The sequence below is a fragment of the Panicum hallii genome, chromosome 8, assembly GCF_002211085.1.
Source record: "Panicum hallii strain FIL2 chromosome 8, PHallii_v3.1, whole genome shotgun sequence".
Lineage (NCBI taxonomy): Eukaryota > Viridiplantae > Streptophyta > Magnoliopsida > Poales > Poaceae > Panicum > Panicum hallii.
In genome coordinates, this window is record NC_038049.1 from 2,657,568 (window position 1) to 2,672,160 (window position 14,593).

The 14,593-nt window shown below is 50.5% G+C and overlaps 2 protein-coding genes across 2 annotated transcripts; one reads left to right on the forward strand and one right to left on the reverse strand.

Annotated features, from left to right (window-relative positions):
- Window positions 1–9,165: 9,165 nt before the first annotated feature.
- LOC112903094 (probable F-box protein At2g36090) lies at window positions 9,166–10,568 on the forward strand. The gene has a single exon (XM_025972309.1). It carries the CDS (start codon window positions 9,454–9,456, stop codon window positions 10,390–10,392), a length of 939 nt encoding a protein of 312 aa, XP_025828094.1. The 5' UTR covers window positions 9,166–9,453; the 3' UTR covers window positions 10,393–10,568.
- Window positions 10,569–11,655: 1,087 nt separating this feature from the next.
- Window positions 11,656–14,431, reverse strand: LOC112903047 (translation initiation factor IF-2-like). The gene is made up of 5 exons (XM_025972253.1): window positions 14,126–14,431; window positions 13,819–14,037; window positions 13,577–13,720; window positions 13,332–13,397; window positions 11,656–12,535 (listed from the first exon to the last, which is right to left on the reverse strand). Exons 1-5 carry the CDS (start codon window positions 14,288–14,290, stop codon window positions 11,927–11,929), a joined length of 1,203 nt encoding a protein of 400 aa, XP_025828038.1. The 5' UTR covers window positions 14,291–14,431; the 3' UTR covers window positions 11,656–11,926.
- Window positions 14,432–14,593: the final 162 nt, after the last annotated feature.

Here is a 14,593-nt window from a genome sequence, read left to right on the forward strand (position 1 = left end):
TAATTTGATGCGGCTAGAGTAGAAAGAGAACACCGAAAGAGCACCGTATGTTGAAATCTACAGCTAGCTTTATTAGTTACTAGCTGTATTAGTTACTGGTAGGTCAACCTGGACCCAAGATAGCAACGGGTACAAAATATTCGCGTGCCCGCGGATAGCAAACCCGATGGGTGTGGATACGGGTTTGCATTTATACTCGCGGGCGCAGGCGCGGGTACAACCTTACACCCGACGGATATCTGCTAACGGGTTTGAAAAAATAATATCCGCATCCGCAAACCCGCCAAACCTGATTTAGCAGCTGACATGTGGGTCCTAAACCGACTTCATTTAGGGTTTATGTTAATGTGTGATGTATCATGTATTCATGCATGAGACTAGTTCATTTATATGCTCATATTTATTTATTTTCTTAAATAAATGGTGTTTATTTGTTGTTGAAATGTAATGTGTGCTTGATTTCCTAAAGCTTGCGGGTACACGGGTGTGCCCGCGGGTATGCGGATATCCGCGGATAGCGGTTACGGGTGTAATTTCATGCCCGTGGCGGGTTGCGGGCGCGGGTGCGGGCACGAATTTTAGTACGCAGGTATGGGTTTACAAAGTCAGCATCCGCGCGGATTTTACTCGTTGCCATCTATACGCTGGACAGCCACGCTTGGACCGAATTAATCTTCATTATTTTAGTTAAGTTTGGACCAGCCATCAGAAGGCTACACACTGCTCTTCAAAAAAGTGTCACTGCAAAATATGGGCACCTCTAAAGCTTTCGCTGCAAGCTTGAGCAGCATCTTCTTGCGAGTTCATCAAAAAGCCCCAGTCATGTAGCTACAACGCATGCATACATGGCTAGTCGGAGGCTGCATATATAGCTTATTAGAAAAGCTGAACAAAGCTAGAGGATGAAGGCATGCATCACCCGGATTAGGTACGGACCAGTCGCCGCGACCAAATAACTTTCTAAGATATGCACGATCAATTACAGCTACGTTATTAGCGCGGAGATTAAGGTAGCACCCTGTGCCAAATGGACGCACTATATATAATCATGGTGCTGCGATCCTCGCTAGCTAGATGCCCATCCATGCACCGCCGCCGGACAAGGGGCCCAATGGAATTAACGCAGGGGCACGGTACAAATCAGCGGCAGCTAGTGATGCCGATCTTGCCCGAGTGATTTTGCATATGCATGCCATGCCCTACGAGCACACTTCAGGGGGCATTTGATTTGTTTCGACTAGATTTTAGTTCCGTCACATCGGACGTTTGATACTAATTAGGAGTATTACTTATAGACTAATTATAAAACCAATTGCATAAATAGAGGCTAATTCGAGAGATAAATTCATTAAGCGTAATTAGTCCATAATTTGATCATGTTGTGCTACAATAAATATATGCTAATAATAAATTAATTAGACTTAATAGATTCATCTCGTGAATTAGCACCGACTTATAAAATTAGTTTTATAGTTAGCTCATGTTTAATCGTTCAATTTAGTATCAAACATCCGATATGATCCAGACTGGAAATTACTCTCTGGATCCACGGTACCATACTCTTGATGCTTTTTTTTTTTCTCTTTGGTACAAGCGTACAATATGGACTTCTTTTAGAAAAGACAGAGAGCTAGACAGACCAAATGAAGGCGCAAATAATGCACTCCGTCCCAGCTTTATCTTTAACCAATAATTGTGCCCATGCAATGCACATTTTGTAATAATTATACCTGTGTCAATGGAAACAGGCCCTGATACAAGTCTCACTGCGCATAGTATGCACCTCCTGGACAGGAGCATTACTGCAATTCAGCCTGGACAGGGATAGTAATGTTGCTTTCACTGATTCCATGACATACGTGCTGGGCATGTACTGGATTATTCCACTCGCACGCGCCTAAGGTAGGCTGTGAATGATCGATCCAGGGCAGAGAGGCCAGAGATCGTCCGTTCACCGGTCGACAGCAAGGTTAACTGAAGATCAAGAAGATCAAGAAATAGTGGGCGCAGCACCGTGGTTTGTTTGGTTCGAGAAGTAATTTTTGGTTCGGATTATATTGAATATTTGGATACCAATTAGAGAGATTAAACATAAGCTAACTATAAATTGTATATATAAAACTAATTGTATAAATGGAGACTAATTCACAAGATGAATCAATTAAGATTAATTAATCTATCATTAGCACATGTTTACTATAGCACAACATTATCAAATCATAGACTAATTATACTTAATAGATTTATCTCATAAATTAGTCTCCATTTATGCAATTGGTTTTATAATTAGTCTATATTTAATATACTTCTAATTGGTGTTCAAACATCCGATGCAACGGAGATTGAAGTTCAGTTAGGGATCAAAAAGACAGCCCGTGGAGAAGCCATGGCTGAAGGGACACGCATGGGAGGCGCCACCAACGATCTTTGTAGCCACAGGGCACGACGCGATGGAGATGGAGTCATGTCGCAGCCCATGCATGCACAACTGCACAAGTATCGGCGTATCTGCAACTGGAAAGTGAGAAAATGGTCAAATGGAAAGCTTGGATGGCATACAGGACTTGATTGGAACCTGACCGGCAGGCTGTATCTGTCCGTCTGCTTGCAGTTTCAGTCTTTCAGAATCTGTTCCTCCTGGCTCCGCCCATACTGCCTCGCTCGTCGTCGGATCACAATAATACAACTTTTTTATATTTTTTGGAAAAAAATTATTCAGCCTTCCACGTATGTAAGTATTTATTTTTTGAAATAAACGTATGTGAGTATGTGGACCAGGCATCAGTGCCGGCAGCGATTAGACCGTACCATACGGCATCTATCGCAAATTAGCCTTCATTCTGGCAGAATATGATCATGGCGTCCTTTATTACATTTCCATTTCGTTTCTTGCCTAATAGATATTCCAGATTTAGTAGATACGGAGGCGTCAGTAGTAGTGCGATCATATCCAACCAGCAGAAACTAACAGACTGAGGATCGGAGAGCACTGTTAATAAACATTAGTAGGATAGATAGAAGCATCTAGGTGCGGATCCAGCGGTGGGTCTAGGGGGCTTGAGCCCCTCCTACGCTAGAAATGAAACTACACTAGAAATTTCATGAAGCTCCCCTAAATTTCTCCTACAAACTTGAGGAGGAAGAAGGAGGGAAGGGGAGGCGGGAGGAGGAAAAAGAACATGAGAGCCCTCTGAGCTCAATCCTAAGCATCGTCGTCATATGGGCAGGGGATTGATTGATGAACCGATCATCGATCCTTCATCCTTGCCGCGGGAACAACGTACGTCCAGCTGCGGCGTGCAGAGGTGACACGGATGCATGCATGCATGTGCGCACAACGTATGGAGATCATATTACACTACGCTGTGGATGAACCCATTGACGAGGAGATCGGCCGAGGAGCTACCCAAATTATACTATTAGTTGTTGGCCCCATCATAGCACCTACACTACTGCACATGATAGCTAGCTCGTCCATTCCAGGACGGCCGACGACAGTGTGGTTTTGCTGTTGTGCTCGTCGTGCCCCTCCGTTCTAAATTGTACTAAATTGTAGACCGTTTTAATTTTACTGAATTGTAATTTTGTTACACATCTAAATATAGTCCCCGAGCTAGCTAGTAGTTTATCTATAGAATTGGAACGAAGAGAGAGCATGCAGCTGCAGCCCAGTTTTGTTTATGTACCCATGCAGCTTTGATCTCAAAACACAACACCTTTATTTATTCAATCATGGCTGCATTACAAATACTATAACAGTACCAGAAAATCGAATCAAAAGCACACAGTATATACGAGGTCGCATATCCGAGAGAATTAACCAAGTAAAAGATACTCCATCGTTAGATCAGAAAAAATAACGCACGCATATAAAATGCGACAGCCAAAGTTATTTGGCACACACATACACACCAATATAATCATGTGTCATGTGTGAAAAGCACATCACATATAACGACACATGCATGCAATGCAAAATACCATGATCTACGGAATGTCATCCTCTACAATTTCCAAGGTTATCTACTGAGGCAAAACTCCATCATCCTATGCAATGCGGTGGCGATGCCGGCGGAGTGCTACTCACCGCAACCGTTCCTGTGGTAGTTGTGGTACTCGACATCACTGTTCAGATCATCGTTGCAGTAGGGCCGCGTGCCAGCTTGCCACCACGAACCCGCCTCCAAGCACAATGGCAGACATCGAGCTAGTTGCCAAGATCTTATATCCTACCGTGTCGCGCGGGGGGTGTGAGCCCCCGTATAGATAAACCACCTTCATACTAAGAACATAATTCCAAATGGCATCCGTACTGGGAAACCTAAGAATCAATTGGTCATCACAAAGGCTATACTATGTTGGAAAGAGAGTTTTATACTTAAAGTGTGTGATCTTGACTAACAACTAAGATCTTAACTTGGCAAACAGTCCATCTGTTAAGAGATAAGATGTCAAAATTTGTGTTCTCATACTGTGATTGGCATGTACACCTAAAGTTTCCATCTAGGAGTCGGCTCCGACCTACAGTATTGTATATATGAGTTGGAAGGGTACCCTGTGTAACCCTAATTCCAATCTAATCTCATAATTAATCCAACACTAATCAATTAAGGCATTAGAGGGGTTCGAAGTCCGGCTCCTACATCTAGGGTATGTTCATATACGTCTAATCCGGCTCCTAATTCCAATCTAATTTATGATTAATCTAACGCTAATCAATCTAGGTTAATTATCATCTTAATGAGTTAATCTGGCACTGCATTGCATTAGTACATGTAGTGGGTATTAATCCATACCGAGCGTGTTTTTCTCTTTGATGTGTCATTTATTATTTTCTTCTTCAAAAACTGGAGCAAACTTTGTCGGTAGTGTTGCCTCTCTGTGATGGTTGCGTGGATGAAGCTCCGGACCAATAGATCCTAGGTTTCCATTGACGGAACGTGGTATACTGCAGAAACGACCAAGCTGATGCCTTAACGATGGACAGTTCTGGAGCTAGTGCCGTAATGTATCAAAATCCAAGCAGTCTGTCCTGGCAGCCTTTCTCCACAGATTTCCATTTGCAAATTTCAGGTCTTCTGGATCTATCCAACATTTCTCTGAGGTCTGTTTGCCGTTGGGATCCTCCATTCTAATAAACATAATTTAAATATAAATTAATTAAACTAACATAGTTGTACGTAAAATATATTTATATATTCTTGATGGCTATTTGAGAGAGATACTCATATCTTGCACTTCTGCTATAGAGAAAAGAGTCAAAGAGTGTGCTATAAATTGTACATTAGAAACATAACATGAAAATCTATAGAATCAATTTTCATCTCCCACCTCTGAATTTAATATAAGCTTATATATATTTTGAAAAATTGTGGAATACCATATTTCAAAATAAATAGTCTATTGAATTAAGTAGATTCCAATTCTTAAAAAATGAAGGATCCAAACAGGATCTGATATTTATGCAGAAAAAAAAACTTTCAATGACGAAACTCCAAGGACTCTCTCAAGGCCACAGGAGGAGGAGTACTTGCCTACTGCTTGGGCCGCGGCTGATGGGCCGCACCGAGCAGCCTATGGGCAAGATGTGAGCAGTAGGTGGGCTGGATCTCCAGAAAAAAAAGTATGTGGGCTGGATTGCTTGATTTTAATTTATTTGAAACGAAATTACCTGGCATTTTTGCTGGCCGGTTTCTTTATTTTCTCATCAAAAGCAATCGACATGCTCTTCGTGATACGATGTCGCCGTCCCATTCATCCAATACGTACAAAAAAACAAAAAAAACAAAGGTTTCGTCGTCGTCTCTTTATCAGGGCGTAAAGCAAAAACTTAAAAAAAAACATCGGAAGCGGACGTTTTCCGGAGCTAGCTAGCAGTAGCAGCCTAGCATGAGCAGCGGCGGCACGAATACGATCCACCCATACATCACAGCTACAGCTCGGAAGAAATGGCGATCAGTACGCCTCGCCTGTCGCGGCACTGAACGGCAACCTGCCAAGCGCATCAAAAAGGCCTCCCCCCATGGTTGGCATCATATGTTTGGGATCGGAGCTGCGAATCCAAGCAACTTCCCCGGTCGCCGTCACCCATTTTCCGGACAAAGTTTATTGCTGTTGGTTAGAGGGTGATCGAACAGGGAGGCTGACTCGTCTGAAAGCCGCACAAACACTTGTTAACTCATGAGGCCTTTCTCTTTGTTTTTTTTTCCCCTCTCTCCCTCCTCTTTGTCAAACAGCCGTCGTCGCTTGCGCACGTTAATATCTAGGCACGATCAGAAGTAAACACAGGTTTAAATCATCGGAGATGTGTAGAACAAAGTGTGCTCCCATTGGCTGAACTCCAGCGATGAGACCGCTTAGCTGCTAGGGCCGTTCGAGCTCAGCTCCCTGGTTGTCAATGCAAGTTCGTGCTTTTCTAGCAATGAATGGATATATAGGGCCGGGGGAACTATCAAAAATTGACGGTACACGGACCATACTGTGCTTGACAACTTGTGCTCGCACGACAGGTTTGGGCATAAAGTGATAAACAACGACATAGCCACACGCATGCATGTTTCCATACGCCTTTTCATCAATTAATCCCTTTTTAAAGTTTAGGGTTTGGCATCCACAGTGAGTGTAGGTAATTCGTATGGTAATTTGGTTATTACAAGTGATCCTTTGGGTTCGTATATATTTTTTTTAAAAAAAGTCCAGTTTACACTCTCGAACTATCACAAAAGACCAGTTTCCAATCTGCAACTACAAAATTGGATAATAAGGACCATCCGAGTGTCAAAATCGGACAAATTTGATCTTTTAGGTGGTTTCAAAGTAGGTGGTTTTGTATTTTTTTTAAAAAATAAAAAATTCTGGTTAGATTAAAAAATCAAAACTAATTTATTTTAAATCAGAAAAATAATAAACTAGTGCCAAAAACTTTCTAAAAATGTAACCTATATAATATTTCTCTATTTGAATTTTATTTATTCAAAAATAATAGGCATAACTCCAAGCAAAGAAATATTAGGGATATGGAAAAAAATGGATCCTAATAGCTGATGAATAGTGATGAGTAGAATGCCAATAGATAGGTTACATTTTTAGAAAAATGATGGCACTCGTTTCGTATTTGTTTGATTTAAAAAGAGTTAGTTATGAACTTTTAGTTTAAACTTGAATATTTTAAATTTTTACAAAATGAAAAAACATCTTTGAAACCATTAAAAGGTCAAATTTGTTCGGTTTCGAAAGTTTGATGGCCTCCGTTATCCATTTTGTAGTTGAAGATTGAAAATCAAATTTTTGTGATAGTTCGAGTATGGAAACTGGACTTTTCTTTTTTTTCATTAGACTATTTGGTTGAGTCAAAATGATATTATCTTTTTTTATATATATTTAGAGCCACGCATGCGAACCCGAGAGTGTACTGGATGGCAGCTTGTTTACAAGCTGAAGGGACGAGAGTCCTAATACTTGATGATTGAATGCGTGTGGCTCATACAGAGGCATGTTCTTCTTCTTTCCAAAAATAAAAATCAAACAGGGGACTCGATTTAACATGTTAACCGCCGCATCAGTCCCACAAAATAAAGCAGCTCGATTCGTGGTTGGAACCCTTTTAGAAAAGCAGCTTAAAATAAACGTTGGAGGCAAGCAAGTGAGCCGTGCTGCTTCTGGGCTGCCTACCTGCACCTGCACGTACGCGCCACGTCGTGGGCTGACGAGGACCGCCGCCGGCGGCGGCGGCGGCGGCGGCTCGTCCGGACTCCCCGGGCGGGCGTGCCCAGGACGCCGTACGTGCGTCGGTGCGTGGCCCGCGCGCGCAGCTGAAAGGCCGCCGGAGCTAGCTGGAGAGCGACGCGCGAACGCCCGACGGTGCAATGCAACGCCGCGCGCCACCGTCGCCGTCTCCGTCGACGGTTGCTTTTGGGTGGTGGTAGGCAGGTTCCTGGCACGATCAGAGGCACAGTGCGCGCTGCGTATCCGTATCCCATCTCGTTCGGTTGCACATCGCTCGGAAGCGTTCGCGAGGAAGGGGATGCACGCATGCTTTGTTCCCACAAGGACAAGGACTTCGTTCCCGAGGTCGTACACGGGATCTGAAGTTGCGGCAGCTGCGTGAGGATCCATCGGACGCAGGGCGGCGAGGCGAGCGGCGCCGTGGCAGTGCCCGACGCGATGCAGCTTGCTTGGGCCACTTGGGGCAAGAGGGAAAGGAAAAGTGGGGGAGGTTTCAAACTCTGGCCGTGCAGATGGTTGACGATTTTGAATCTAGAATCGGAAGAGAGGACCACTGTTTCGATCAGCGGATGATGATGAGGCGCGAAACGGCATGACAAGTGGTTACGTACGTGCTCGTGCCTAAGCCTAGCAAGATGATCCTTGAGAAGTAAGAGACGAGCAGTTTCACTCTGGAAAAATGACAGCGCGCGGTCAATCCTAGTGCCGTCGAAGCACGTCGGTCGTGCCCCCGTGCCAAACACCGTACCACCCAAGTCAGCAAAACCATGTTGGCCCTAAACAAAAAAAAGTCAGAATCTATCCATGTGTGGTTTCGGTTTGGCACATGCATGAACTACTAGTCGGCCAAACTGTTTTGTTGATCAAGGCCGTGGATTAGCGCGAGTGATCAATGCCAGAACGGGACCATCATCTTGCACTGATGGTGCCACATGCCAAGTGCGATCGCACACGCCTGATCCAATTGCGAGCCAGCCAACCGAGTCTCCCCAATCCACTAACAAGAAACACGTTCGCCGGCTCGCCGCCTGCCGCCACGGCCACGCCGGCCGGGACGTCGACGGCCGCCGCTGTAGACGACGGCGCGACGCCGGGCCCGGGCCGCCCGCCGTGGCTGCACTTGCCAGCTTTCTTTAAACGTGGATACGCAACTAGCCAATTATTACGCACCGATCCCCGGTCCAATCTTACACGTCCCTCACCTGAGTGCCTGACACGGCGGCCCGGGCCCGGTCAACGGCGCCGCGAGTTGAGATTGACCGCCCCGCCTTGCCGGGCCCGCGCTTCGGCGAGCGACGTACGGGTTGCGTTGGTGCCGTCACAGAAGCTTCCTCCGATAGAAAATTTTCGCCACGGACCACTTCTCCGAGCTTGCTTTCCGGCGACGCAAAGAGAGCGAGAGCGAGCTACTACTAGATGGCTGGCTCGCTCCACCGTGGCCTCTCATCCTTCCTTCCTGCCAAGACCGAGACCGGCCGGTCGGGGCGCAGGAACACCTCGCTTTCCGGCCGTGATCCGACCACTCACCCTCCCCACTAACCCATTTATAAACCAAGCAAGCCACTAGCTTCGAACCGCATCAACGACACGCACAGGCCGCCCGGGAACAAAGCTCCACGGATTCGCGGTCGCTGCAGCTCGCGGCGGAGGAAGAAAAATTTTCGTCAACGGAGCTGTAAGTTTTGCTCCGTACAGGGTTCGATCCCTGCGATTATATCGTTCTCGTCCATGGCCGCCGGGGCGATGGACGCCGCCGCCGGCGCCGCGGCGGGGACGGCGACGGCAATCGAGGACCTACCCGCGGACGTCCTGGCGCTCGTGCTCCGCCGCCTCGACGGCGCGTCGCTGGCCACCGTCGGGTGCGCGTGCTCCGGCCTCCGCGACCTCGCTGCCGACCCGGGCACCTGGCGCGGGCTCTGCCTCGCCGTGTGGCCCTCCGTCCGCGACGTCCCGTTGTGCGCCGGCGGGGGGCACCGCGCGCTCTTCGCCGACGCCTTCCCGTTCCCGGCCGCGCCCGTCCCGGCCGCGGCGCCGCGGCCCCTGCCGGCGCGCCTCATCTCGGCCGTCGACCTGCACCACGGCGGCGTCTGCATCCTGTCCCGCGTCGTGGAGACGGACGCCGCCTCCGACTGGTTCCTCGGCTCCCCGTTCCGCGTCGACGCGCTCGTGCAGGAGGGCTTCTCGGCGCCGTCCGCATTCGCGCCCGCGGACCTGGCGCTGAGCTGGATCCTCGTCGACCCGGCCACCGGCCGCGCCCTGAACGCGTCCAGCCGGCGCCCCGTGTCCGTGGACCGCAAGTGGCTCACGGGCGACACCGTGGCGCGGTTCGCCGTCGCGCTCGGCGGCGGCGTGGCCCTGGAGGCCGCCGTCGTCTGCGACGAGCGCTACGGCCACGTCCGGGAGGTGAGCCTGTGCGCGGAGGACGGCGACGGCGGCGGGGTCAGCGGCCGGGACGCGCTGGCCGCGGTCGCCGCGGCCATGGCGGGCGCGAGGCGGGGCAGCCGCGGCGCGGAGGGCGAGGCCAGGCTGCGGTACGAGGAGTTCGTCAGGGGGAAGCGGGCGCGCAAGGAGTGGAAGGCAAGGCGGGAGGGCATGCTCGACCTCTGCTGCTCCGGCGTCGGGGCGGCGGCGTTCCTCGGCTTCCTGGTCATGCTCACGCTCCGGTGACACGTCCGCCGCGTTGACCTGTACAGGGGATGTAAATATGATTGTGCTGTAGGTTATACGGTCGGCTGTCAACAATGAAACGCACAGCTGAAAGTTGCCATCAGATAGCGGTATCCTTTTGCCGCTACTGATTTTGCAGAAAGCAAAGTTTAAGAAAAAGATTTAAAGTTTTCTTGCTCGGAAGCACCAGATTTCATTTTTTTTTACCGGACATGTAGCAAACTCTCGTCGCTCAGGTGAAACTGATGGCTGAATTTGAACGTTCTTACACAGACCTAATTTTACTTCCATTTGCAGTTGCAGAAATATGCTATGGGAATTGCCAAAACAATGAAAGTTCACAGCTTCTTTGGAATAAAGGAATGAAAAAACACAAAAAATGAATATAGTATATAGGTGCGAACGGAAAATGGAGCCATTTAGGAACAAAGGAACGAAAAACATAGAAAATAAATGCAGATGTGAAGGGAAAATGGAGGAATGAAAACACAGTAGCGGTACTCTGCAGCTGCAGCAGCTTAGCAATCCAGAGTGGAGTGGATAGAGGAGGTTTCCGGAACAAATCTCACTTCACACCTGGGGACGTGAAAGGGGGATGGGGCGGTGGGCCGCCACGCCCTGTAGGACTATTTGGGCCCGAATAGGTCGGTTTCGAAAGGCCCAGTTAGAGTAGTGGGCCGTCATCAAGCATTGTCCCCGTAGGTTCTTGCTTAATTGTGCTACCCAACCCTCAAAATTTCGGTTTTACCTCTATAGCTGCTCGAATATCTTATAAACCGAAAGTTTAGCCATGCCGAATATCTTATAAACAAATTATATTAATTTCTAATATATTAAATAGATGTACTAACTAGACATAGTTTATGGTAGTTTTGACGAAACCGATTTTGTTTTTTGGCAAGGAAACGAAACCTGTAACTACAGCAACACAGGGTGCTATAGATGTTGGCATATTTTCATGCAAATTTAGTAAAAAAATTAGAGAAATTTAATTAGAAGAAACTAAAAACGACACAAGTTGGGTAATGAGAAGCGACAATGAAACCCGAGGCCCATGTATTACACTTGAAGCTGACATTACATTGTCTTAATTTTGCTTGCTGGTGGTGCAAAAATCCTACATAAAGAATTGTTACATTATACATGCATGACCTCCGATGCTACATCATCGATCGAGAAATACTGCTAGCTAGTCCTTGTTTCTTCTTCTTCTTCTTCTTCGACAAGTTTCAAAAAAAATAAATTTGTATTCAGTTACATATTACAGCAAAGAATACTACGAAAAACAGAAAACATCTCTCCTCCAATGCCTTGAGGCTTCAGGACACGACCAAATGCGTACGCACGCATGCAAACCTTCCTTCTTCCTGCCTAACCTAAACCAAAAGAAACACGAAAGCAATGGATCCAAAGAAGAGATCAGATCATCACGAGGTTTATTAGTTCGCCGCCGAGAAAACCAATGGAGTCACCGCCACCAATGCCGCCGTAGTGCACGCCCTGTCATTCACGCTGTATGTCAATCGCCTGCCGCCTACCACTGCTCGCCCCCGGGGCGGCCGGCGGCGTGCATGTGCTTGAGCTTGTTCAGCTCCTTCCTCCGCTTCCTGGCCTCCGCCGCCGTGGCCTCCTTGTCCCTGTCGCTCGGCCCCGCGCCGCCGCGGGCGTCGATGCTGATCGGCGCGCTCCGCTTGTCGGCGACGTCGAGGCCGAGCGTCAGCGAGCAGGGGTCGTCCTCGGTGTCCTCCTCGGCCGTCGCGCCGCCGCCGGCCGGGCTCCCGCCGCCCCCGCTGCCCGCGGGCTCCGGCTGGAACGCCGCCGCCGCCTGCGCCTGCTGATGCTGCGGGTACGCGGACGGCGACCCGCGCGGGTCCGCCACGACGGGGTAGTACCACGCGCAGGGCGGCAGGCAGATCGGCGGCGGGCTGCCGTGGTGGTGCTCGTACCCGGGCCCGGGGGGCCACGAGCCCCACACGTAGGGCACCGGCGGCGCCGCCGTATACAGGAACCCCGGCCGCGGCGGCGTCGCCGGCGGGGACGTCGTCGTAGCCGCCGCCATGGCCTCCGCCGCCGCTTGCTGCACGGGCACCGCCGCGGTCACCGCCGCTGTCGTCGCCGGGACCACCTTGGTCGTCCTCGCCACCTGCAGAGAATCGATGAACAGTTAAACACCCATCCGTCGGTCAAATCGGCACCCCTCGTCCGCTCCGAACTACAACTAATTCGAGCGCGACACCGAGGCCGGGAACTCCGGCGACAAAAAGACGAGCTCTGCCGACGTGGTCACGCTCAGGTAAAGTGGTAACCGAGCAAGGCGACACGAGGACGCAGCTGCCCCAGCTGCTGAACCGACTAGAAGAGGAACACCTGAGCAGACGGACTGCCCTACGCGGACGCACCCCACGCGGCCAGCGTCGGCATTGCACCGAGCTTGGCGCGCTGTTGTGCCGACAAAAAGCCCCCAGATTTATATATACACATATATATATAAATAGTAAGTTCTCCATGGAAAGGGACGGAAAAGAAGGGGAGACTGTTTGTTTGTTCTATCATTATCCAACAAAGACGTCTCCGTCGGCGTGACATGCGTACATCAAGCAGAAGCATTTTGACACCACGAAACCGAGCACCACCACTAGCATACTCCTCCGTAGCAGCTAGGTGTACGGCGGCGGCCTGGTGGCCGGAAAAGCCCCGGTCAGGTGGCACTCCTTCGAGGGGCACAACTGGAAGGAGGATTGGAACGTCCTAGATTCCTGTCTGCCTAACAATGGCAACATCATGCTGGATAGTAAGGTTTTATAATAATCAATCATGCGGCGGACGTAATCTATTGTCTAATCAGGAAGTACACAGCAGGGTGGTTAAAGCGGGAGAGGCGAAAACGAAAGCGAAAGCGAGAGCGACGGGTGGTGGTGGTGGCGATGGTGGTGCCGTGCCTGTTCCTTGAGCTGCTTGTTGGCCTCCTTGAGCGAGAGGTACTCCTGCATCACCATGTCCTTCTCCTGCACCAACAAAAAAAACAACAGGTGACCACCGTCAGTCAGGCCATTATCAGCAGTGAAGGACAGGAACGCTCGTCGCGGCGTCACGGACACCACTGTGTGGTCGGCCGCCACAGAAACTTGAGCAGAATTCTGAGCTCTGACGATCGGTCGGCTGGTCGAAATGACGGATCTTTTACCTTCTTCATGTTCTCGTTCTGCGAGGAGAGGTCGGCGACCTTCCTGGCGAGCTCGTCGCGGATGGCCTGGCGCCGGAGGATGGTCTGCCGGGCGGACTCCCTGTTGGCCAGCACGCGCCGCAGCCGCTTCGCCTCCTTCTCGGCCTGCGGCAGCACGCGGGGCGGATCAATCAAACGGCCGGCGCTGGTGGAATTAAAAGAAAGATCATGATACACGGGATGTCGCGCGAGTGTCCTGTTACCTCGGTGAGCATGTGGCGGGGCCGGGGGCCGTACCCCGTCGCCGCGGCGGCCGGCGCGGGCACGGCGTGCGGTTGGTGATGTTGGTGGTGGTGCGCGGGGTGCGGGTGGCCGGCGCTGGAGCTGCTGGAGCAGCAGGGGGACGCGGACTGGATGCCGACCTTGCCCAGCTCGAGGCTCAGCCGCGTGCTCGCCAGCTCCTCCTCGTCCTCGGCCGCCGCCTGCAAAGCGGTAGCAAACCCAGAATTGACGCAGGGGAAGAGAGGGGATGAGATCGGAATGGACTCGTGGAGACTGCCTTCAATTCACCTGGTGAGGAGCGGCGGCGGCAGCAGGTCGGTGGTGCGGCGTCGCCCCCGGCCGCGGCTGAGTCTCGGCGCCGGCCATGTCGGCCAGCGCCATGGCGGCGTCGAGCTCGACGTCGCCGGTGACGCCCCGGCGGCATTGCCGCTGCCCGTCGCTGTCGTCAGACATGGCTCGCGCGCGGGGGTGCTCCGAGCCAGCTACTCGCGGTGCCCTTGCATCGATGGATCGGAGAGGGATGGTTCCTAAGAATAAGAAGCAAGAAGAGAGGTTGCACTTGCACCCGTTCGCTTGCTCAACCGCTTCGGTTCGACGGTGCCAAGCGGGTACGGCCGCCGGGGCTGGGGCCCCGATTAAATATCTCCCCACCCCCTGAGGCGGCGCGGCGGGGGACAGGTGGTCCTGTGCCGCGCGGCGAGGCGCACCCCCACGCCCAGCCGACCCGCCCGGAGGCGTCCGATGGGGCGGGCGGGA

Coding starts and splice junctions, on each gene's coding strand:
- LOC112903094 (XM_025972309.1), top strand. CDS start 9,454: ATGGCCGCCGGGGCGATGGACGCCGCCGCCGGCGCCGCGGCGGGGACG.
- LOC112903047 (XM_025972253.1), bottom strand. CDS start 14,290: ATGTCTGACGACAGCGACGGGCAGCGGCAATGCCGCCGGGGCGTCACC. Junction 13,721..13,818: donor CCCGCCACATGCTCACCGAG/GTAACAGGACAC, acceptor GTGCTGCCGCAG/GCCGAGAAGGAGGCGAAGCG. Junction 12,536..13,331: donor ACAAGCAGCTCAAGGAACAG/GCACGGCACCAC, acceptor GATTCTCTGCAG/GTGGCGAGGACGACCAAGGT.